Source organism: Salarias fasciatus, chromosome 6 (assembly GCF_902148845.1).
Source record: "Salarias fasciatus chromosome 6, fSalaFa1.1, whole genome shotgun sequence".
Lineage (NCBI taxonomy): Eukaryota > Metazoa > Chordata > Actinopteri > Blenniiformes > Blenniidae > Salarias > Salarias fasciatus.
The window spans coordinates 30240755-30266371 of record NC_043750.1 but is presented as its reverse complement, the minus strand read 5'-3'; the positions used below and the strand labels follow the sequence as shown (position 1 = coordinate 30266371).

The following is a 25617-nucleotide window of genomic DNA, read 5'->3' as shown; positions in this document are numbered from 1 at the left end:
TCATTGCCACCAGCTGCTGCAGCAGGTCACCAGAGTCAGACAGTATAACCAGCAGGACAAGAAGCTGAAAATGGCTGATTCCACCAGCAGCAGCCCTGACTCTTCGTCCTCTAACTCCTCTTCCTCGCTCAAAGACCTCCAGCACTCAGGTAGGACACCTGTTGCAGGTGCTGTCCACCTGAAGCTCAGGCTGAGCAGCCAGAAGTTGCAGACGGCTGAGTGGACCCAGCAGCCTGCTGTCATGGAAACAGGAAGCGTCGATGGGGATGTGTGATTGGCTGAATATACTCTGTATGTTGTTCCCTCTTGTTTCTAGCAGTAACATCTGATGTCGTGGAAACCTGGCTAGCTAGGTAGCCTCCTGGTTGCAGTCGTGGCTGATTCTGGTTGTGCTAACGAGGACGGCAGTCAGTGATTCACACAAAGCTCTTTTGTTCGGCTGCTGGTTAAAGCGATCAGCTGACTGAGATTCAGGAACAAACGCATGACTGAAGGAGGATTAAGGAACATTTTGACACTCTTGGGGGTTTCGGCTTTTATTCACAGACCAAAACAACGTCAGCTATTGCACATCTCAGAGGTCACAGGTCATCAGAGGATTTATCGGCATGGAGATTACAATAAGGATCCTGAACACAAACATGGTTTCACAGATGAACACATTTGTGTATCGTCTGAATAACAGTGGAATTTTAAGTGTTTCCTAATAATATTCCATACAGGAAGCGTGTATGATGTAAAAAGTATAGGTCCTAACGCAGAACCCTGGGGAACGCCATGATTAGCTTTAGTCTGAGCTGAAGAGTCATCATTAACATAAATTGCCTGAAACCAGTTTATTATTTATCTGTAATCCTGATGAAATGTTCCAGTCTCTGTAGTAGGATGTTGTGATCAAATGTATCAAAAGCAGCACTGAGATCTAACAGGACAAGAGCAGAGACGGGCCTACTGTCTGAGGCAGACACATCCACTGTCTGGTTATAGGAATTTGTTGAAGACTTGGACCAAAGCTGCTTTTCTGATGTGAGAAAAATAAAAATGGGATTGATGTGTCTGTTGAAGATCTGAAGAACATTCAGAACTTTCCATGTCACACTATCACCATCTGTAATCTGTTTAACACATTATTGTCTCCTCACCACATCAGTGACATCGTTTTCTGATTCAATTTATAACCAGACTGATGAAGGTCATCTGCCCTGAACATCCGCCACTCAGAGGTTATTTCACAACAGAGTGTGTGTCTGATCCCACGGACAGTCAGACTGCAGGACAGGAAAATGTCCACATATGGACAGACACTTGATGGATGTGGAGTGAAAATTGTGTTTTGAAAGCATTTTAGAATATTTAGTGGAGTCCAAAGTTGGAGTGTGTGTGACCTCAGTCGAACTGTGAAAGGAGCATACACACACAATATACACACTTTGCTGGGCATACCGGAGAACACGAGGAGCCCAGGGTGTATTAGGATTACAAATATGGCCTAAAATTTGTAGTTTATTTTTAACTAGACTTTTTATTTCAGCAAGATTTGCAATGAATCCTTGATGACAAATAAACTTCCGTTTATAATTTTAAATATGCATGTAAATATGTTAGAAATAAAAAAAGGGAACAATTATTTAAACCGACCATAAATCATCACTAAACTTAGCTTAACGAGCTCATTTTTTTTAGGTGCTTTTAGAAGAACACAGTGAGGAAATACTGGAGCACTTCACCTGTGCTCAGCATTTGGCAGCATCTGGGAGCTCAGAGCTCAGTGTGGTATGCAGCTCTGCCTGGTTAATCGAATCCACATGATGTCTGATCTGTGAGCATTTAACCAGGATTACACGTTGGGGGGCGGGGCTCCTCCTCTGAAACTATAAACCTCGCACAGATGGAAAATATGTTTTTGAAAGTGCAGCACAGATGTAAATAAAAGTAGCATAACAGAGGGAATCGATTGACATTCTCAGTGATTCCGAAATAAACCTTTGGGAAACAAATGGGAATTGGTCTTTTGTAATTTAGATGTCAGTGTTCTGTTATTCTAATTAGAAAGAAGTGCTGAAGTTTCAGACATGGAAATTATTCTTTTATATTATTTATGTGAACATAATTAAACTAAGAGTGCATCCATCCAATGATCCATAATCTACCGCTTATCCGGGGCCGGGTTGCGAGGGCAGCAGTCTAAGCAGAGGTGCCCAGACTTCCCTGTCCCCAGACACTTCCTCCAGCCCTTCTGGGAGGATCAAGAGGCATTCCCTGGTCAGCTGAGAGACAGTCTCTCTACAAGTCTTGGGTCTTTCCCGGGGCCTCCTTCCAGTGGGACATACTCGGAACACCTTCCCAGGGAGGCGTCCAGGAGGCATCGCACAGGGAGCGCACGGCCACCCTGCAGAGGAAGCTCATTTCAGCCGCTTGTATCCGGGATCTTGTCCTTTCGGTTATGACCATAGGTGAGGGTGGGAACGTAGATTGACCGGTAAATTGAGCGCTTTGCCTTTCGGCTCATCTTTACCATGATAGGCCTATACAACGACCGCATCACTGCAGACGCTGCATCGATCTACCTGTCAATCTCACACTCCATCTTTCCCCAACTCATGAACAAGACCACGAGATACTTGAACTCCACTTGGTTCAGGGTCTCTCCGCTGACCCAGAGAGGGCAGAACGCCTTCTTCCGGTCAAGAACCATGGCCTCGTATTTAGAGGTGCTGATTCTCATCCCTGGTCCAACACATGGCAGCTGAGCTGTGGGGCTTTAAGCAAACCCACACCAGCCTGCTGTTGGCAATGCCAGAGAAGTGGATTGTCCAGCCCTTCTCGAGGGATTGGGTTCCAGAACCCAGGCTGTCTGTGGCGGTGAGCCCATCTATATCTTGTCAGATATTAACAATTTTGAGACAGTTCGAAGTATCGTCATAACTTCAGCCATAATTAGACTTTCAGTAACAATGTCCAAACAGTTTGAAAAGTAGGCAGTCGAAAAATTCAACAATGGAATAAACAGGAAATCATTCGAAGGGGAGTGCTGAGGTCACAAGCTCCCAACATTGGCCTCCACCTAAAATGCTTAAAACTGCCTTCATGGACACAGCTGTCCCTCCACGTCCACCGAGTTTCTGTCCAAACATGGGCATTAGCGTCCTGACAGAGCGATCAGGTGTTCTTCAATGACTAACAAACTGGAGCTCTGCAGCCTTACAGCTCGTCCAATGGAAAGAACCCAAGAAGTCTGCGGCGGCGTTCGGCATGTCGATGCTGGTCCTGGTCTCCGTGGCGACACTGTCAGTCATCAGTGTGGTGTCCTACCTGCTGCTGGCCTGCCTCTGTGTCACCATCACTTTCAGGTGGGAGGAGCTTTGGGTCACACAGGTCAGTCACACCTGAGCAATGATGACACACCCACTTCCTGTCTGCAGGGTTTACAAGTCAGTGATCCAGGCCATCCAGAAGTCTGACGAAGGTCATCCGTTCAGGTAACACAAACAAACACACACACACACACACACACACATGCTCTCACACTCTGCACCCCCCCCAGGTCTCTGCTGCAGCGGGACATCTCGGTGTCCTCAGAGTCGATCCGGCAGCTGGCTGATCAGACTCTGATCCACCTGAACTGGTTCACCTGTCAGGGCCGCAGGCTGCTGCTGGTGGAAGACCTGGTCGACTCTCTGAAGGTCCGTTCACGTCCCCCTGCGTCTGAGCGAGTGTCAGTTGGATTGTCATCGTTTTCATTATCATTTTTCAGATTTTCATTGTCATTATTCAGTTTTTTTTGTCATGCTTCAGCTTCTGCTTTGTTGTGGTATTGTTTTTTGTCATCATGTTTCAGCTTTTTGTTGTCACCTCAGAGGGTTTTTTTTAAAGTCACATTCAGTTAATGTCATGTTTCACATTTTTTTCACGTTTCAGCTTTTTATTGTGGCATTGTTACTTTCGTTTAATGTTGCTTTTCTGTAATTTTTCATCATTTTATTTAGTCGGATTTCAGCTTTTTGTCACATTTCAGCTGGCTGCAGTCATGTGGGTGATGACATATATTGGAGCGGTGTTTAATGGAGTCACCATTTTGATTATTGGTAAGTCTATTTTTTAGGTCTTTAAGTTTCTAAATGTTTGATGATGAAAATCAGCAATTCTGTGTGTGTGTGTGTGTGTGTGTGTTTCTCAGCTGATGTAATTTCCTTCACCACACCATTGATCTACCAGAAGAAAAAGGTACACGTGAACATTTAACATATAAACTTTTGGTGAAACAGTTTTTAATCAGATGAGACAACCTGTGTGTGTGTGTGTGTGTGTGTGTGTGTGTGTGTGTGTTCAGACTCAGATTGACCACCAGGTGGCGCTGCTTCGATCCAAACTGGAGGAAACCGTTCAGAAGTGAGTCACATTGAACCTATATGAACTCACTCTATTCATGAATGCATTCACTATGTGCTGAACAATTGGCAGTGGCACCAGATAAGCTCCTCCCACACTCCCGTCCTGCTGGGACCCCATAGCTGTTCAGTTGGGATGCCCGACTAAACAATTGACAACATCAAACACAAAACCAACAGGGAATTTATAACAGTTTATTTACACGGTGTATAAAATTCAAAATCAGAGGTGTGTGTGTGTGTGAGAATAAACTATGAAAAGCTATTCTACTAGAATCATTCGACAGGCTCGGCCTGCACTGACCAGCAGCAGCATGGTTGCTAAGCAAGTGGTTAAAACTGAAGTGGCCGAAACGGAAGTGGTCAAAACAGGAGTGGCCGAAACGGAAGTGGTCAAAACAGGAGTGGCCGAAACGGAAGTGACCAAAGCGGAAGTGGTCAAAACTGAAGTGGCCGAAGCGGATATGGTCAAAACAGGAGTGGATGAAATAGAAGTGACTGGATCGGAAGTGGTCAAAACAGGAGTGGATGAAATGGAAGTGACCGAAACGGAAGTGGTCAAAACAGGAGTGGATGAAACGGATATGGTCAAAACAGAAGTGGCCGAACCGGATATGGTCGAAACAGAAGTGGTCGAAACAAAAGTTGCCGAAACGGAAACAGACATTGCAACAACATGGACAACCAATGCAGTAATGGCAGCGGGGTCAGCAGCAACAGCAGTAGTAGCCACAGCAGTTGCAGTGGCGGCAGTAGTGGGAGTGATAACAGTTGCATCAGCAGCAGTAGTAGTAGGAATTGCTGCAGTCGCAGCAGTAGTAGGGGCAGTAGTAGCATTTGGGGTAGCTATAGTCACAGCAGTAGTAGCGGCATCAGTATCATATGAATGTGCAAAGCTTTGCCGCAGGATAAGATCCAAAATGTCATCCAAATGAAGTCTGATTGACTTCTGGAGACACCATGTTGTGAGACACGCACGGAGTGGAGCTCCCCGGGAAATCGGCAGTGTCTTGCAGTTTGTATAATTATTTGGTGTTTTAATTGAAAGGGGGTGAACCCGAATCCCCAAATACAAAAATGAGCATATCCAGAAATACTAGCAATGCAAGGAAACAGCAGAAAGAGCAAGAAGCAGTGAAAGGAAAAAAGGGGATTCCATTTTCCCCAAATGGGACGAGTGGCGAGGGCACAGTCGGGGTTGTGTGTGGGGAGGGGGGAGGGGGGAGGGGGGGGAGATTAAGCAGAGGTGGCAAAAGTACCAATTCTTTACTTGAGTGGAAGTAAAAGTATCTGTGTAAAAAATTACTTCAGTAAACATGAAAGTACTGGTCCACTCAAGTAAAACTAAAAAGTCCAGGCCCTGAAATGTACTCAAAAGTATTATGAAAAGTAAAAAGTATTTTTATTGCCCGCTTCACTACAAAGTTAGAAACCATTTCTACGTTGTATCAATATTGACTTATGAAACTTAGATGGACCTGGTTTCTAAACTGTAGTGTCAAAAATCATGCTCATAGACCTAACTGTCACGATGCAAGGTGGAAGGACCCACGCAAAGGCAGCCAGGTGGAGTTCAAAAGGTCTTTTGACACACCAGGAGAGCGGGGCTTATAAGGAGGACAGGACAGGTGCAGCACATTAGGGAGTTAACGAGACAGGAGACCAGACAGGAGACCAGGAGGGCAGACAAACACAAAATCAAGACCAGAGCGCCCCCACATGGCCGCAGAGGCACAGGGGGTGACAGTACCCACCTCCTAATGTGGCGCACAACGAGGCAACCCTCTCGGGCAGAGGAGGGGGGCAGACGGGACGGGAGCAGAAACCAGACTCGGACGGGGGCAAAGGGACGGGACGGAACTGCACCTAGCAGAAACGGGAACTGGAACAGGGGAACAGAACTGCACCACGGCAGCAAACAGGAACAGGACGGGCAGCTTCGCCGGTACATGATCCGGGGGCGAGCTTTTTTCGCTGGCGGGGGCCAGAGGCAGACAATCCGGGGCGGGTGGAGCACCGCCACCGACAGGCTGAAGACTTACTGCCTGCTGGGTCCAGAGATGGTCGGCTCCTTCTGTCACGATCCAAGGTGGAAGGACCCACGCGCAGGCAGCCAGGCGGAGTTCAAAAGGTCTTTTATTGCCACGAGCACAGGATACCGGAACACAAGGCATGCAGAGCTTGAGGTGCAGGCAGGGACAACACACCAGGAGAGCGGGGCTTATAAAGAGGGCAGGATAGGTGCAGCACATTAGGGAGTTAACGAGACAGGAGACCAGACAGGAGAACAAGATAGATAGATAGATAGATAGACAGATAGACAGATAGATAGATAAATAGATAGATAGATGGATAGATAAATACTTCATTAATCCCAAAGGAAATTGTGTAGTCTGTTGCTCACATTCATAAATCCAGAAATAGAAATAAAGTTAAAAAGTACAGTTAAAAAGACAAAAAGCAACAGCCATAATAAATAAACAAATAAATAAATACATAAATCCAACATTAAATAGTCAAGTGCTACTTCCTTTGCCCAGAGACCACAGGATTTAGGGGGTGGCTCTGATTGGACATGATCACCCTGATCTTAGTGAGCGTCCTCTGCTCCACCACCTTTTCCACAGAGTCCAGGCCGAGTCCAACCACAGAGCCAGCTTTCCTTATGAGCCTGTTCAGCCTTAAGGCCTCAGTATACTCCCCCGTCGCCGGGGCTTGATGTGCGCCTCCCGAAAAAAGTGACTTCGCGTCGAGGCGACGCGTGGTGACGTGAACGTCGAGGGCTGTGATTGGTCCGCTTTCGCGTTGTTTATAGAATAAAGTAGAACTCACACGGAATGCTTTTCTGATCCGAACAGTGCTTCAGGAAAAATTTAGATCTAAAATTGAGCGGCGCACATCCCTATACTTTTAGCAGTGTTAGCACTGTTAGCAGACGGGGCTATGTGTATAGCCGCTCCGAAAACGGCTTTAATCATCCAAAAGTTCATTATTAGTTTCACCAGTATTTCATCACGGTCCGCTCAGCCTCTCCTCCACCACAGCCCGGTGTCGCCAGATATGTCATATATGCAGATATATGTTCGGTAAATGCACGCGTGTCTAGATACGTACGTCTAGAAATCTATGACTACAGATCTATGTCTAGGTAAAGCCGGAGCTACGGAAGCCGCATTGTTGTTGTGACTGCTAGCGGCTTGGCAGAGGAGGGTGTTCCCTTGACGGAGAAGCAAGATATGTTCAGTAGCGGCGTAGGGTTGCCGGCGTAGGAACGCCATGGCGGCGACGGGGGAGCATACTGAGGCCTTTAGGGTGTCCCTTTTCTTGGCGTTGCCCCCCCAGCACACAACAGCATAAAAAAGAACACTCGATATAATAGACTGTTAGAACATGTACAGTAGCTCAGAACAGACTCTAAAGGACGCCAGCCTTCTCAAGAAATACATCCTGCTCTGCACCTTCTTGTACACAGCATCCATGTTTGCTGCCCAACTCAGACTGTTGTCCAGCTGCAGCCCCAGATACTTGTAGGTGGAGACCACCTCCACCTCAGATCCACTGATGTTGATGGGCTGTAGAGCAGGGGGCGCCTGGCGGAAATCCAGCACCAGCTCCTTTGTTTTAGAGGTGTTCAACTGGAGCTTGTTGTGCTGGGACCACTCCACAGAGTCCTTCACCAGGCCCCTGTACTCCCCCTCCTCACCCTCCCTAATACACACCACAATAGCAGTGTCATCAGAGAACTTCTGCATGTGGCATGTATCTGAGTTATACTGGAAGTCAGAGGTGTAAAGAGTGAAGAGGAGTGGCGACAACACTGTGCCTTGAGGTGCTCCAATGCTGCAGGTCAGTGTTGAGGACCTGCAGCCCCCCATTCGGACAAACTGTGGTCTGTTAGTCAGATAATCCAAAATCCAGGTCACGAGGTGGGGGTCCACAGCCATGATGTTCAGCTTCTCCTGGAGAAGGCTGGGATGGATGGTATTGAAAGCACTAGAGAAGTCGAAGAATAGCATCCTTACCATGAACCCCCCAACATCCAGGTATGTGAGGGCACGGTGTAGGAGGTAGAGGACGGCATCCTCCACTCCCACCTTCTCCTGATAAGCGAACTGGAGGGGGTCCAGTCCTCCCAGCACTTGAGGGTGTATAATCCGCAGGACCAGTCGCTCCAGTGTCTTCATAACGTGCGACTTGAGTGCGACCGGCCTGCAGTCACTCAGCTCCCACAGATGATTTTTCTTGGGAACTGGAACGATGCAGGAAGTTTTCCACACAGAAGGAACTCTCCCCTGCTGCAGACTCAGGTTATAGACCTGCTGTAGAGGTTCCCCCAACTCAGCAGCACAGGTCCTCAAGAGCCTCGGGCAGACCTGGTCCGGACCCGGGGCCTTCCTTGGATGGAGACGTCGCAGCTCAGTTGTCACCTGGACCGTAGTGATGAGAGTTGAGGTGGGAGTGGTGTTCGAGAGCGAGGGTGAGAGAGATGCACATAGAGGAGAAGCAGGATGGTGATGATCAGGATGGCTTGAGGAAGGCTGTAAGAGTGAGCAGGTGGTTGGTGGGGAACTGAAGCGGTTAAAAAAGGTGTTCAGCTCCTCAGCTCTCTGTATGTCCATACAGCCAGCATTGTTCTTACTGCTGCAGCCTGTAATGGTTTTCATACCATTCCAGACCTCCCGCATGTTGTTATCACTCAGCTTCCTCTCAAGCTTCTTGTTGTAAGCCTCCTTAGCCTCCTTCAAGCAGGATTTCACTTCTCTCTGCACCTCCTTCATCCTCTCACTATTTTTCCTCCCAAACACCCTCTTCTTTGTGTTTAGAATTGTCTTCACTTCAGATGTTATCCACGGCTTGTTGTTGGCAAAGCACTTCACAGTCTTCACGAGAAGCAGGCAGGTGACCAGGCAGGAGAACATGAGGGCAGACAAACACAAAATCAGGACCCGAGCGCCCCCACATGGCCGCAGGGGCACAGGGCGTGACAAACTCTTCAACTTTTTTTTAATAGTAGCCTACATAAATGCAACACTGTACATATTTATACATTAATGTATTTGCTTTAATTTGTTTTTTTTTTATCAAAATGAAATAAGATTAACATAAAATGCAATGATTTACTGTGTAATTCAAACAGCTTTCTTTTTAACAAAAATAATATAATTAATTCAAAGAGCTCTCTTTTAATTCACAATGAACTTTTTTTTTTTTTTAACATATTTTTAACCTGAGTTACACAACACACACTCGAGAGCCCCTTCTCTCTACATTAGGGGTGTCAAACTCGTGGCAGAAAGGGCCGAGTGGCTGCAGGTTTTCGTTCCAACCAAGCAGGACCACACCAGACTCCACTCATTCCATCATTCCATCCATTTACACTTGCACGACTTCTTGCCACGATGTTGTCGTGGCAAGGCATGCAAATCTGGAGCCACCGAACTGGCAGGCTCCCGCACTAATCACGACCAGTTCAGGAATAGTTCAGGAATGTGCACGAATGCGCGCCCGTCAGTGTCACGGACTGGCACGATGCATTCAGGCATAGTTTGCTCATAGTTGACGTGCTTCCCGAATTGGCACGACGTGGTTGCGCAATTCGGCTTGGGCTGTTCGTGAACTATTCGTTGCAGTGCGTGGCATAATGCCACGACTGGCACGCATCCTCCCGCATTGTCCTGGCGAGTTCACGAGGCGTTCATGGACAGTTGGTGCATAGTTCACGGCACGGTCGCGATATTTTGTCGTGCCCAAAATTTTGAACATTTCAAAATTCTCGTCCCGACATGACACGCAGTCACGACGGGTTTACACACACTTCACACCACTTTATGAGTGGTTTGCGACTGTTTGCGACTCGATTCGTGCCAATGCGGGCCACAGAATTGTTCAAGCGTAAAATGTAAACTAGCATAAATGTGACTGACTGGCGGGAAGGCAGTAGGGTTGCCAACTCCCAGAGATTGAAATAAGGGACGCCTCTCGCGGGCAGCTGAAAAAAATTGGGTTTTAGGGGGGGTCAAAAATGCATATATAACAGCATTTTGCCACAGTTACACCTATTATAGACTATTAAAAACACATTAGGCTACTGCATTACACCTACAGTAACAAGATCGTAATAACTCATGATCAGATGCATTGGCCATGATCACGCATGATCATTTGAGGCACACAGTGAGACAGTTATCATTCAAGTATCATTCATCATCATAGACAACAGCTCTCAGCCACTGCACCGGACGGTAGAGGAGCTCAGCAGCTCCTTCAGTGGCGACTGAGACCCTCAGTGCAGGAAGGAGCTACCACAGGTCTCTCATCCCCACCGCTGTCAGACTGTACAATTCTACTGTGTAGAATATGTGCAATAATCCTGGACATTATAGTATCCTGCACCCCCCCTTTAAGAAATTCATTTTCTCATCCATTCACTCTGCTGTATCCATTCACGCTGCTAAAACATATTGTACATATTATATATCATACTGTATGATTATATATTGCATATTGTATTGTATTGTATATATTGTATATATTAGATATTTCCTGTCATATGTTTAAGATTCAGGTTGGACATACAGTTAGATCTTCATTGTCTTTAGGCTTCTATTATCAGTCCTAGTATGATTTGCACTATTATTTGTTAATTATTGCACCATTCATTACTTTTGCACCCCGCTGTGGGTTCTATGAGCCTATACACCTGGAGATTTCTCCACTGTGAGATTTATAAAGTCTTCTATTCTATTCTATTCTATTCTATTCTATTCTATTCTATATTTATTGCTAAATGTGCAAAATAATATTAAACAGCTGCTGTTTCTTCTGGACTTCAACATGTTCTTTTTTTATTTTCAACTAAAAAAGTGCAAGATCAAAACTGAAAAACCTTCTGAACCAAAAAACCAACAAGGTGCAGAATCTAAACTGAAAACACACCACAGTCTGCAGCAGCAGACACAAATCAATGAAATAAAACATACCCGATATGGAAACGGCACAAACTTACATGTCTATGAACGCACACACAAGCGGCAGACCAAGAGATAAAAATAAAAACTTGAACTTGAACGAACAGACAGAGAAACCGGATCAAACTCCACACAGCGACGCTGTCAGTATTCTTCTTCTTCTGACCCAAACGGAGCAGCTCTACAGTGAGTTTCTTCTTCACTCCGCTTGGTGCGCTACTGCTCTGGTTTTAGCGCCCCTAGTGGCTCGGCCCTCGAATTACATGCTATGTCATGTCCGGGGCTCCGTAGCCTTCAGAACACACAGAGATAAAAAAATGCGTTTTGCCTTTACTCGTGCGGCCAAACAACGTCCTGTACGGGACACGCCTCTTTTGACTCAGCCGGACCTCCCTAATACGGGACAGTTGGCAACCCGAGAAGGCAGCCATGTCATGCGTGTCTTTCAAAGTTTTAGTGGTACCCTGAAACCAGTTTTCGCCACAGCAAAAAATAAATAATTAAATAAATAAATTAGTGCTGGGCAATGATTAAATGTCTTAATCGCGATTAATCGCATAATTTTTCTACGATTAATCATGACTAATCACATTACTCGCAAAATACAATAATGAATTCAAAAGTACTCTCTAATGAGCATCCTGCCCCTCGCCGGGACAGGGATTTTTTTTTTTTTTTTTTTTTGTGCAAAAATTCGGTCATCAAATATGATTTATAACAACTTTAAATACCAGGTCTTTACCAAGATCCCCCCCCCCAAAATAATAAATCAATTCAATCACGCCGAATTGTGCCTCATACTTACCTTTATTAAGCCAAATTGTGTGTTGAAGGGAAATGTACTTTATTTTGCGTGTTTTCAGCGCCTGAAGATTGCCCAGCGGGCAGAAACGTCGAGCCGGCAAAACACGCGATTTAAGTTTCACTTTCATTTTTGCCATATATGCGCTCCTTATTTCAATTTGTGCCTCATACCAGCCTTTTCCCCGTGATTTTTCTGATAATTCGGCCGAGTTCAATAAGGCAAAAAATGAGTAATGGACCGTGTTTCACCGCTAAAAGCACCACGGCTGTTTGTGTCTTTTTTGACGCTCAGCTGGAGCGCCGTGTGTGTGTGTGTGTGTGTGTGTGTGTGTGTGTGTGTGTGTGTGTGTGTGTGTGTGTGTGTGTCGCGGGGGGGGGGGGGGGGGGGGGGGGCGTGCTATTCAAAGAAGTAACGAGCTTTTTGGGAAAATGTAAGGAGTAGAAAGTGCCAATATTCGGATTCAAAATGTAGGGAGTAAAAGTAAAAAGTTGTCAGAAAAATAAATACTTCTAAAAGTAAAAAGTACCTGAAATTTTTACTTAAGTACAGTAACTAAATATTTGTACTTCGTTACTTGCCATCACTGATCTTGTTCTTGTTTGTAAGCACAGCAGGTGAATGGTTTCCATGGAGATGCAGCTGTACCATCTGATGGCGCTGTCCGTCTGTTTCAGGCTCCAGGACCGGTTACCTGGAGCTGTGAAAAGAACCAAGACTGAATGACACCTGAGGCCCCTCCCCCTCTTCTGATTGGTCCATTTGTAACATCCAACCTGCTGATTCTGAAAGATTTGAATAAAATCAGATACGAAACAAAGAAAGTTCTCTGCATACCTTCAATTACCGCTCTAAAGTCCATTCTAGCTCCAAAGCTAACTCCTTCAGCACCGATCCCGGATAATCTCTCTGTTGCTGCAGGTGTGTGTGTGTGTGTGAGATGGCACTTCTTGCAGGTCACAATTAACAAACACACAGGATACCATTAAAAAAAAAAAGTAGTGTTCATAAGAAAATGCTTTATTGTAGGTCAAGCGGGTTAAAACAGGTTTGTTTTTAAATAAAACGGGATGTTTTTGTGTTTTTGTGATAAAACATTTCTCTATGCCAACAGACAGCTTCTGAATCACACAATAAAAACTTCAGTTTAAAATCAAACATGATCCGGTCTCACGGCGTCCTCTGGGCTCTGATTGGTTGTTTTCACCAGTCAAAAACCTGAGACCGCCTGAGCGCCTGCCATGTGCCGTGGTGCTCCCTCATTGGTGGAAGTGGTGCGTGTTGCTATGGCGACGCCCCTCGGTGCAGCATCCAGTGTGCGAACCTGCGGATCTGCTCGGCGGTGGTCTGACTCTCCTCCTGCAGGCGCAGGTTGTCCTGACGGAGACTCTGGACCTGCTGCTGCAGCGCCGCCTTGTCCTGCTGCTCCTGAAGGCACCGCGGACACAGGTCAGTGTGACGGCGCGACGCGCTCAGCCGTGTTGACGTCGTGCTCAGGCGCGTTACCTGCAGCAGGTCGAACTGCAGCCGCTGCAGGACCTCCTCCAGCTGGACGACTTTACCCGAGAGCGAGGGCGCCGCGGCGTTGCTGAGGGGGAGAGGTCATGTCACAACGGCGTCACAGGTCACCCAACAAGACACTGCCAGGTGGTTCCTCACCTGTCCTGCAGGGCGGAGCTCTCCGATGCCGCCGCTGCGGCGTGAGAGAGCCGCCGGAGCTCCGAGAACAAACCCGCAGCTGCAAACAGACAAAAAACACATTTACAAAACAGCAATGAAACAGATGAAATAATACACAAAAATAATAATAACAGACACACACGAAACACCAAAAAATAAACCAGAAGTAACAAATAAAAGAGAATAAACGTACGAACAACAACCTTTACAAACAAACAGCCAGTTAGCAATATGAGCAGCAGTAAGGAAGTCGGGTTCTCGCTGGGTTCTCCTCACCCCTGAAGGTTTGAGTGACGTCTCTCAGCTGTTTCCAGAGGAACTGAGCCGACCCTCGGGAAAGGGACGTCCGTCCCCGCTCAGCCAATGAGCTTTCAGAATGATGGAGTTTGTCTGTGGAGCGAGACAGGTGAGCACAGGTGAGCATGTTGGGTAAATTCGGCGGCACGCTGTCACTGTCGGAGTCTCACTCCTGCGCAGAGTGGGCGGGGCTCCGGCGTCGCTCGGCGTCAGCAGGTCGGACAGCAGCGACGTCCGGGAGCCGGTGCGGGACAAGGTCCGGTACAGACTGTCCTCCGACAGGCTGCGGGTCAGGGATCTCCATGGAGACGAGGGCAGGACGGACGACTGAAAGACCAATCAGCTGTCACACACCGATGACATCACCGTTATTAATCTGCCTCAATGTACAGACTCACCTTTGTCCCCAAACTGGCATCAAACTGCATCAACTTCACACACTCTTCTCTGATTGAACAGCGGCTCAGTCTGAAAAAAAAAAAAAATTCCGATTATACTTTAATGAATTTAACAATAATATCTCCAATATACATACAGAGAAATTCCTGCTGCATAAGTATTTCTGAACCCTTGAAAAGATATATTTCATTATAATGAAGTATGAATCTACTTCCACTCCAAATGGCTTTACAGAGGATCGGGTGATTTTGACGCTGAGAAGAAAAATGTAATCTGTAGAGAAGACAAAAAACATGTTTCCCGAACGTTCCACCCCCTCCGAAGCTGTGCGCCTCTGACAGGAGGAACGTTTCCTTCATGTTTTCTGTCACTGTGATCGTCCCTGTCAAAGCCGGGAAACCAGAGGGGGCAGTCCGGGCTGTGGGTTGACTGTTCCTCCAGCTGAGTCATTGCTGCCTTTTAGTGGCAGCAGGATTAAAAGAGATATTTCACTGTATTTCACAATGCCAGAATTGCACTTATTTTGAAGAGAATATATTTCCATGCATGTATTCTATATATTTGCACTAAGCAACTGGATTTATGGATGTTTTGTTCATCATTTCATTGGTCTGACCTCCTCTAGTTTCTGACTGAAGTGAAATGAGTTGGAAACAGCTGGCTTCAACCCTAAAAACACGAATCTTTTTCAATGCATTCCACTTTGTTTCACAATCTTTCTGGAGAATTCACGTGTTTATTTTGCGCAGCTGTTTCATAGGAGTGTCCGTGTCGCGCTTTGAGACTAACTAGACTCGTTTTTGTGGTAAAACCTTTCTTAAACCAATCTTAAAGGGCTGCTCGTCCCAGCAGAACACCTCATCTCAGAATACTGGCTTACTGGAGGTTCCTGGCTTTTCTTCAGGTAGAAGGGGAGGCAGAGCGTATGTGCTCCAACTCTCTGTTGTCTCTGCAGGTTTTATGCTCACCTGTTGACTTCCAGGCTCCTTTCCTCCAGTGGGAGGAGCTTCTCCTGGGTGGAGCCTCTGGTGGGGGTGAAGGATGCCTCAGGGGAGTCTCTGCAACAGAGTGTGAGAGTCACATCAGCTGAACTGTACTCGTACTATGCAGACCCGTACTGTGAATCTGAACTTTGACCCTGTCTGACGTCCATCTCACCTGAACAGACAGCAGCTCTCACTCCGCTCCATCGGGTGACAGGGAGGGGCTTTGGGCTCGATTCCCCCAGGCTGCCCTTCCCTCCACACATCTCTCAAAACCAGTGTCCCCGATGGAACTGGGGGCGGGGCTGAGGACGCGCAGAGGGCGGAGTCTATGCCGCTGTCCAATGACACCCCCGTGTGGCGGGTGGGGTGTGTCTCACTGCCGCTGCTGGACAACGTGTTGCTGTTGGAATAACTGGAGCAACTTTTCCCGGAAACCTACAGACGAAGCCGGAGACAGAGGCAGAGATCAGAGGTCTGTGGACGCTCTGGTCAGAGGATTCTCCGTCCGACTGGACTCACTCTGTGCTGCCTGACGCTGCTCTCAGAGTCAGAAAGCTCAAACTGCCTCAGGACTTTCATCACTGCAGCAGGCTGATGATGGTACTTGTTCTCTGGAGGAAATTAAAAGGACATTTCAGGAAAAAATTCTGTTTGTATCCATATTTATTGATTATCTACATTTTACTGTTGGGACCCGGGACTTTACACAAATTAATTTCATACTGTACTTTAATCGGTGATGCTGAACTATGTGTGAGCAGCTTTAATTTTTCTATCAAAGACTCACCATCAGACTTCCACCTCCTGCTCCTCTCCAGCGTGGACTCATCATAGCTGATCGGCCAATCAGGAGCTCTGAGGGCCAAGATTAAAAGAGTCAGGTAATCAGATTACTCTGTGCAGGGGAAAAAAATAGTGCTTCAAATCATTTTTATAGCATCAACTATGAGTAATCGTAATAGCAATCACTTTACCTTCTGTGGATCAGTTGGGGTTCAATGGAAGTCGACGGGCTGCAGAGAAAAAAAAAATAAGAAGGGAGAAAAATAAGGCATTTATACACGATTCTTCACACAGTCCAAAAACTGGTTTGAATGAAGTTGACGGAGGTATGATAGCCAAGCGAACTGCAGCCGAGTCAGCGGTGTAATTCCACATTTCACCACAGGGCGGTGCGGTGAGCCACCACCTGCTTTCAATGGAAGAAGAGAAGAAGCAGCGCTCACCCGGCTCCTTCTGTCACACTGAACATGGACCTCAGATTGAGTGCACTCAGCTGCTGCTCAGGAGCAGAGCCTGCACTCTGATTGGATGGCACTCTGGATGTGGGCGGGGCCACAGCCACATGGTGCCAGGTGGGTGGGGCCACTTGGAGGGAACCGTATGTGGCATCTGAGAACATCGGGACACGAAACGTTTCCGAAAAACTCCTGTAAGCAAAACAGATAAAAGACAGTGAGTGAGTGAGAGAGTGAGAGAGTGAGTGAGTGAGCGGGCGAGTGAGCAAGTGAGTGAACAGAAGGATGAGCATCAGTGACCTGCGTGGCGTGCCGTCTCCGCGTGCCGGGATGACGACCACACTGACCATCGCCGACCTCCTCAGGAGCTCGATCATCTGTTCGTGAGACAGCGTCACCAGGGCGACCGAGCAGATCTCCACCAAACGGCAGCCCGGACGAAGCCCCGCCTCCCAGGCGCAGCCGCGCGCCTCCACATCCGCCACGATGCCTTCAAAGTTCACGTGGAATCCGAGTTGCCCCTCGAGGTTCCTCCTCAGAGTCATTTCCACCGCCGCAGCGCCGCTGGTGACCAGCTGGGGGCAGGAAAATCACAAAATATCCCAAGCTAAAGTTAAAACTCCTCCCACTCTCAGATTATCAGGGTGGCTGGACCAATGAAAATGCCTCACCTGCAGTCTGTAGGTGATCTCATGGACGTCCTCCCAGCGTCCCCCCTGTGCTGAAAACACCAGGCAGTTCCCGTGTTGGTAGAAGAGTTTGACGTCTCTGTCTGCAGAGCTCCAACCGATCACGTCTCTGCAGAGGCAGCTGAACACCACCTGCCTGCTGTCCTCCTGTATCAGCGCCACCAGCTCACTGGAGATGGCGAGCCTGCAGGTGACGGCGGCAGAGCGGCCGAAGTCCGGGACCGTGACGCCCCAGGTGAGTGCACCGGCGCTCTGCAGGTGGGCGTACGTGCACCGTGCGCTGCGCTCCTTCTTCTTCCCGCCGAAAGGATTGAAGCTGAACCTGGTGGAGGACGAGGACTCCACTGGCATCGACGTGCTAAAGTTCCCCACCAGCTCCTCCAGGCGCCGCTTCCTGCTGCACGTCGCCATGGCAACAAAAGTGTCCGATCTGCTTACAGCGTGTTGAGCATTGATGATCTTTGTCAACAGGAAGTCTCGGAAAGCGGGCGAGGCGGGAAACATCCAACCCGAGGGGATCAGCGGGCCGAACGAGGGGACGCCTCTGCACCTGGACACAGCAACACTACACGAGACACCAACACGTCAACAGCTGGACACACAACACGCTCACAGGTTCCAGCCGCTGCGGCTGTAAAGTCTCACCTGTAGCAGGTGTGCTGGCTGCAGGGTCGGTGGACTCTGACGACGATGAAGACGCGGTGGAGATGTGAGTGGATGATTTGTGGATCAAAGGGGGGATCTTCAGGCTCCTGGAAGACGACGGTGACGACGTTCCTGATGTGGCCATCATGCAGCAGCTGGAAAACAATGGGCGTCATTAATTAAGTAGTGACAGCAGCAACCCCAAAACCATGGCATTTTAAAATTAAACGTTCGCAGCAGTGCTGGCAGCAGAAGCAACGGTACCTGCTGTGTATCGTTGACAGTTCTGGGTTGAAGTGCAGAAGCGACAAACTTCAGGTCGAAATCCCGAAACTTTGTATAAACTGAATGACTTCCTGTTGACGGGCAAAGAACAACCACATGTTTACCTGGGACATCATCTACAATCAACAGCTGGAAGACCAGGACCAGGCTCTTCATGAGAACATGGAAATGGTTCTGCAGGAAATAAGAATCAGGATTTTTTATTTTTTTTCCATGCAAATAGAAATGTGATTCTTGGTTGGACTGAAGATGTGTTACTAGTTCTAGGTTAGTATCAAAATCACGATCTGGTTTCTTTTTCTGAATCAATCCAATGGGTTGAAGTGAGACTCAGAATGAAGGTGTGGTTTTGGCTGTGAATAGGGTTCAACTTACCCTGGTAGTTGGCGAAACCCTCCAGTGGGACTTTGTGGGCCAGCAGGTTGAGGAATTGTTCCAGAGCAGGACCTCCGATCTGGTCCTCAGCGGTCCGACAGCACAGAACATCGACGCTGAACTGGAAGCTGAGCTGGAGATGGAAAAATGAAGGAAAATTAGATCTGACTTTGACGTGTCTGTGGAGATCGGAGGGATGTGTGGTTGCCTCTGTGGTCAGCTCACCTCCTGCTGGTCCAGCTGTAGCAGCAGCTCAGGAACTCGTGGAGAACTGCTGGCCCGCCTCAGACTCTCAACTTTGAGTTCGGGAACCATAAACTCCAGAACGTCCTTCAGTGGAAGACCTCGACTTGTCCCGTGCTTGGATGAAGAGGGAATCGAGTCCTCCAAGATGGATCCTCTCAGTGTGAAGACCTGCAGAAAGACCCAGAGGCATGGTTCATCAAGACCGAGGAGAAGCAGAGTTAGAGGGAGACCAGCAGGCTGGACTGAAGCGGACTGGAGCAGTCTTCTCACCTGGCTGGTTCTCAGGATGATCCGGTAGTTGTATTGTGTCCCATTGTCAAGTTTCTCTCGCCGGACGCTCAGAGACACGGGACCAAAGCTCTCATCAAAACCAAAATAATTGTGGTGATCTGAAGGGAAGAGGGGAGGTCAGAGATCACAGGTCAGAGGTCACACATGGATGAGGTGTAATCAAACACCTTAATTAGTTATTGCTGATGTAATATTCTACACTTCAGCTGACTAAGCCTCACCTTTGCTGTAGAAGTATTTCAGGTAGTAACTGGCTCCACGGTCCACGTACTCGATGCCACAGTTGTTCATGACGTTTGGGGGGAAGGCTTGCGTCTCTCTGCAGCCCTCCAGAATTGACACGCCTGCGTTGGTGCGTCGGCCTGCCAGCGGCGCCTCGCCGCCGCTGCAGCCGGCAGTCTGGACCCGGGTCAGACCCAGAGTCCTCTCGGCCTCCCCTCCGATCTCATTGCAGAAGAACGGATTGCTGACCACAAGGCTGCTGCTCTTTCCGTCGTCTGCCTCGCCCGAGGCGTCCAGATCCTCGCCTCTGTCCAGAGTCTGTGCAGACGAGTCCGAGCAGCGTGACGCCGCCGAGGCCCGGGAGTCCGTCCTCAGACCGTGAGGGAAAGAGGAGCCGCCGATGCCGAGGAGGACACTCTGAACGTCGTAATGAGAGAAACATTTGTGAGGAGTCACCGAGAAGCGAACGTCCAGGCTGCTCTGCCTGCTGGCGGCCAGTAGCATAAGTTCTTGGTCTGTGCTGCAGACTGGGCCGTCCTTCTGGTCCAGACCCTTCTGGATGAGGTCCCTTCGTGCCATCGGGATGGAGGCGTGCGGGTGTGGAGGTTCAGAGGGTGGAGCGCTGGGCTCCTGAGCCTCGGCGTAGGGGTCCAGCGTGGAGGTGCTGCCGTACGCCCGCCTCAGACTGGCGCCGGTGTTTGGGTTGACAGCAGCAGCATCCACACCGTCGTCCCCGGCGTTGCTGATCGTCACCTCACTGTTGCTCCTCTTCATCCGGGACAGAGTCCTCCTGGGCGGGGAAGGAGAGCCTCGGCGGTCGCAGACGGGGAGTCTGGTCTCTGATCCGGTCTGCTGGTCCAGACTCGTCTCCAGCAGCCCGTTGGGACCGGGCGGTCCGTTCAGGGATCTGGGGATCAGACTGTCACTTCTGGGCAGGGGCTGGACGTCCCCCTCTTCTCTCCTCTGGGACCTGTCCGACACCCGAGCACGAACCCCCATCTTCGGCACAGCAGGAACTCCCTGAATCAGAGGAGGCCCCATCGTCCTGATCCGATGAACTCTCACGAAAGTCCTGAGAAAAGATCTGTCAGCTCGTCCTGCTGGCCGACATCACGAAGGTCTGAGATCCATCAGGATCCGGGTCGAAGACTGGATGCACTCTTCATCTGTACAGACCTGAAAGACAGAAACGAGACATCAATCTCTCCTCTGCTTGAGCTGATTCATCACTTTTTCATGTTATGTCTTCTGTGAGTCTCTGTCAGAACATGTGCGAATGCGAATCGGCCAATCAGAACGCAGCACCTCCCGACCGCCATGACCTCCGTCTGAGGAGTCGAGGAACATGAGGTGTCATGTCTGAGTCGTAAATACAAACCTGTTAGACAGAACAATTGAATCAAGCATCACTGCACGGAGGAGGAGCGAGACGACACACCTGAGTTACCTCGAATCTAACGCCACACACACAAACCTCCACCCTCATCACCCTGAAAGGATCACGTCCGTATCGACCAGAAAGCTTCAGTCTGAGCTGCTTTAAAGCTTTCTGTTCCAACAACGTCAGGAACTGAAGAAACACAGTCAAAACGGCAACAATAGCTCAAATCACAACAAAGAGACAAGACAAACAAAACAATCAAAAAGAACTAAAACAGTAACAGAATAAACGGTAAAAAAAATGGCGACAAAAGAACACAAACAAGACAAAATAATAATATCGCTTACATAATAAGATTAACAGAATCAAAAACAGTAGCAAAAGTAACAACAATACCAATAAAAACAACAGAAAACAATTAAAGAAATAGTAACAATACTGGCAGTAAAAACAATCAAATAACGCCAAACTAAAAACATTGTTTCTAATATACATGCACTTATTTTATGTAAGTATAAGTATGTGTGCATGTGTGCATGTGTGCGTGTGTGTGTGTGTGTGTGTGTGTGTGTGTGTGTATGTGTGTTATATCTCCTGCAGCTGTCGCTGTCATGTAGAGCAGTGACAGCTGGAGGCGTCACGGTGCCGTTGGAAAAATATGAGCAGCGACCAACTTACTGTGTGTGTGTGTGTGTGTGTGTGTGTGTGTGTGTCACATGACAGGCGTGAGTGTATTTGCAGGTGTATCACAGACTACAGTCGACCAGGTGTGACCAGTTCAACACGTTGAGCCGCAGCAGCTCAACAAGCGTCGTCCCTGTAAACGTGACGTCTGCAAGCGTCCAACAGCGGAGACGTGCGACTCGTCTCTGACACGGAACACATCCAACATTCCCGCAATCCAACATGCATCACGGAGGAAGGGAAGCAGAGGCGCGCCAGAAATATCTGAAATAATAACTGGTGTTTACAGGTTATGGATGGAACATCTCTCACTCTCTGACACGGCAGAGGCGAGTGTACACCCTGACATGTCAGAAAGACGCAGCATGTCACCGATGTAAGTAATGTGTAATAAGCTTGTAAAATGCCTGTGAGAGGTGAATGACAGACGGTTATATGTATGCCTGCAGCGTGCATGCTGTAGACCTGAAACACACCTGTAACAGGTGACCCTGTGGAGCCGGACAGGAGCTGATCACACACACACACTCCACACAGCTCGCCAGCTGGTCACACAGCCTTCATAGACTACAGTTTCATGGGTGCTTGTTTTTGTGTCTGCGTTCATCATTTTAATCCAGAATAATAAAACTCCTCTGACCCCCATCCGGCTGCTCTTCTCCGTGCCCTCCCAGCATGCTTTGCAAAGCCTCTGACCTGTATGGGAGTATTAAAAATTAATCTCAGACCTGCACACTGTTCGGATTCACCGCAGTGCACTTCCCCCCAAAAACCTCAAAGTAATCCAATCATCCACACAGTAATCAGATTACACGATCCCTCCTGAGGAACAACGAGCGGCTGGACCTGCAGGCCTGAGGGACGTCTGACCCCGTGATTTCCAACATCACCTACAGCCAGTGAACGCACCACGCTTCAGTTTACCTCTGTCGCCCTGGAAACAACACATTAAGATCTGAAGAATACAACTCTGAAGGATGAAATATTTATATTCGCATTAACTGTGACGACCAGAAACACTGAACACGGACACACACGCACACACACACGCACACACACACGCACACACACCCGCACACACGCTCTCATGTAAACAAACTGCTCCATCAAACATTCATCAGCTACGTGTTTTAACCCAGTTTCATTTTTTCAAACTTGCTGACCTGAAAACAACCGCCGGCCCACTCGGTACCAGCACCTGCTTTACTCTGAGTACTTCAATACTCTGGATACTTTCACAGCTTCTGATTCTTCTAGATTCAGAGCAGAACCCAGACTACAACCTGAACCAGAACCCAGACTACAACCCAGACCAGAACAGTATTCAGATCAGAGGCCAGACTACAACTAGGACCAGAACCAACATCAGAACCCAGACTAGAACCAAGACCAGAATTCAGAAAACAACTTAGACCAGCATTCAAACCAGAACCAAGACCAGAGCCTAGTCTAACTATTGCACCACAGCCTGAACCAGCATTGGGACCAGAACCCACACCAGGATCTAGACAACAACCTGAACCTAGACTGCAACCCAGACCAGAACCCAAACTAAAGCTAGGAACAGAACCCACATCAGAGTCCAGACTAGAACCCAGAAGCATTCAGGACAGAACCCAGACTAGAGCCAAGACCACAATTCAGAATACAACTTAGACTAGCATTCAAACCAGAACCAAGACCAGAGCCTAGTCCCACATTTACAGCAGAGCCTAAACCAGCATTAGGACCAGAACCCACACCAGGATCTAGACTAGAACCTGAACCAGAACCCAGACTGCAACCCAGACCAGAACAGCATTTTTCAAGAGCCCAGGCTACAACCCAGACCACGACCTTGATCAGCATTCAGACCAGAACCCAGACAACAACCAGGAACAGGACCCACATCAGAATCCAAACCAGGACCAGAATTCAGAATACAACTTAGATCAGCATTCAAACCAGAACCGAGACCAGAACCTAGATCCACATTTACATCAGAGCCTGAACCAGCATTAGGAGCAGAACCCACACCAGGATCCAGACTAAAACAAAGATCACAACAGGGACCAGAACCTAGACCAAAACCCAAACAACTCAGAGCAGAGCCCAGACTACAACCCAGACCAGAACCCGTACCAGAACCCAGAAAATAATCCAGAACAGCATCCAGACAACAACCCAGATTACAACCCAGACCAGAAGAGCTTTCATACCAGAATCCAGACGACAGCCCGGACCAGTACCCAGTACCCACATCAGCATCCAGACCAGAACCCAGACCAGAACCCAGACCGCACTACTGTGACTCTTCTTGCCTTCTGTCCGCACAATGAGTGAACTTACCTCACTACAGCTTGCAGGATTCGGTCCACAGTCCGGTTTTCTGACTTTAGACCGGGTATTCCCCGGACCTGGTCGACTTTTTGTTTGTGTCCCACTTCTCTGCCGCTCCTCAGTAACTCCTGGGTTCTGGGTCCAGTTCTCCGGATCCTGGTCTCTGTTGGAATTCCAGTCTCGAGGTCCTAATCTCTGGACCCTGACTTCGAGGGTCTTGGTCTCGGGGTCTTGATCTCGATCCTGGTTTGGGGTCCTGGTCTCGGGGTCCTGACTGTTAAACAATCTGTTTCAGCTGTTTCCGCTCAGTCGGGTGCGTGTTGCCTTCAAGTGCTGCTCGGATCTTTGAGTATGCTGCCTTCAGGTGCTGCCACCGTGGAAATGTCACGACTCTGTTTCTTTCTCTTTGTTTCTTCATCAAAGGGCAAAAACAAAGCAAAACAACGACTCATACATGCTTTTGTTTTACATAACTCTGTTTGTGTACGTGTGTGCGTGTGTGTGTCTATTTGTGTGTGTGCAATGTTCTGATGAATCTGCTGCTGCAGGCAAATCATAACCTTCACTCCTCTCTCTCTCACACAAGCGCGCACGCGCGCGCACGCACACACACACACACACACACACACACACACACACACACACACACACACACACACACACACACACACACACGCACACAGAACCAGGTGTGTAATCAGAGCATCTCTAATCTGAGGCCCCTGTGGGCTCCTGACCTCATCTGTGTTCCTGATGAGAGTGAGCAGCAGCTCCAGGGACCAGAAACAGGAAACAGGAAACAGGAAGTAGGTAGTTAGTGTGTCTTTGTAGTTCTAAACTGTTTCTATTTGCGGTGGAGTCATGAAATTGACAAAAATGAGGAATGAATGAGTTCGAGATGATGATGATGATGATGATGATGATGACGATGATGATCTATGAGTCATCAGACTGCAATGTGATGATGGCCCTGATGGCTGAAGGAGCTCGTTAATGTTAACGAGCTGTCTGATCCCTTAATGTGTGTTTGGTTGATGTCTCTCTGTTGTTGTGAATCAGGTTCACATCATATCTGACATTTTCAGCATCCTCCCAGGTTTTGACACTATTCCATCTTCTTGTAATTTGTTTGTATAATGCGTTTATACTAAGTATATAATGTTTTCCTGTCAAAGCAGTGTGCATAAATACTGTTTTTCTGCATATATGAACTTTGTGTATCTATGGATAATTTTTGTGTATCTGTAAATAAACTTTGTGCATCTGTAAATAATCTTTGCGTATCTCATCTTTGTGTAGCTGTGGATAAACTTTGTGCACTTAACTTTGTGTATCAGTCAACAAAAAGTTGTGTTTCTGCATATAAACTCTACTAAAGTGCATATAAACTCTACTAAAGTGTATATACATACATACATATATATATATATATATATATATATATATATATATATATATATATATATATATATATATATATATATAGTGTGTGTATCTGCGCATGAACTCAGCGTTTCAGCGTGTGTATAAAGCTGTGTGGGTGTGATATAAAAGCCACGGCGCTGTGAGAGTTAGTCAGTCTGCAGCTGGTTCTTCATCAGCTTCTCCTCTTCATCAGATTATTCTCTTCATCAGCTTCTCTTCTTCATCACATTATTGTCTTCATCAGGTTCTTCTCTCCCTCAACTATTCCTCTTCATCAGCTTCTCCTCTTCATCAGGT

General features: G+C 47.8%; 2 protein-coding genes across 2 annotated transcripts; one reads left to right on the top strand and one right to left on the bottom strand.

Annotated features, from left to right (window-relative positions):
• The first annotated feature begins 28 nt into the window (after nt 1–28).
• LOC115389694 (reticulon-3-B-like) lies at nt 29–12980 on the top strand. Its single transcript, XM_030093227.1, has 8 exons — nt 29–149; nt 3200–3350; nt 3423–3479; nt 3545–3683; nt 4016–4085; nt 4178–4224; nt 4331–4389; nt 12836–12980. The coding sequence occupies exons 1-8, from the start codon at nt 71–73 to the stop codon at nt 12882–12884; spliced, it is 651 nt and encodes a 216-aa protein (XP_029949087.1). The 5' UTR covers nt 29–70; the 3' UTR covers nt 12885–12980.
• A 202-nt stretch (nt 12981–13182) lies between these two features.
• Nucleotides 13183–24240, bottom strand: LOC115389682 (signal-induced proliferation-associated 1-like protein 2). The gene is made up of 21 exons (XM_030093204.1): nt 23905–24240; nt 19511–20687; nt 19269–19387; nt 18978–19166; nt 18753–18885; nt 18357–18448; nt 18093–18247; nt 17430–18012; nt 17059–17333; nt 16747–16950; nt 16495–16533; nt 16308–16375; nt 16040–16131; nt 15693–15955; nt 15503–15592; nt 14534–14603; nt 14306–14462; nt 14115–14228; nt 13818–13896; nt 13665–13746; nt 13183–13586 (listed from the first exon to the last, which is right to left on the bottom strand). Exons 2-21 carry the CDS (start codon nt 20550–20552, stop codon nt 13443–13445), a joined length of 3990 nt encoding a protein of 1329 aa, XP_029949064.1. The 5' UTR covers nt 20553–20687; nt 23905–24240; the 3' UTR covers nt 13183–13442.
• Nucleotides 24241–25617: the final 1377 nt, after the last annotated feature.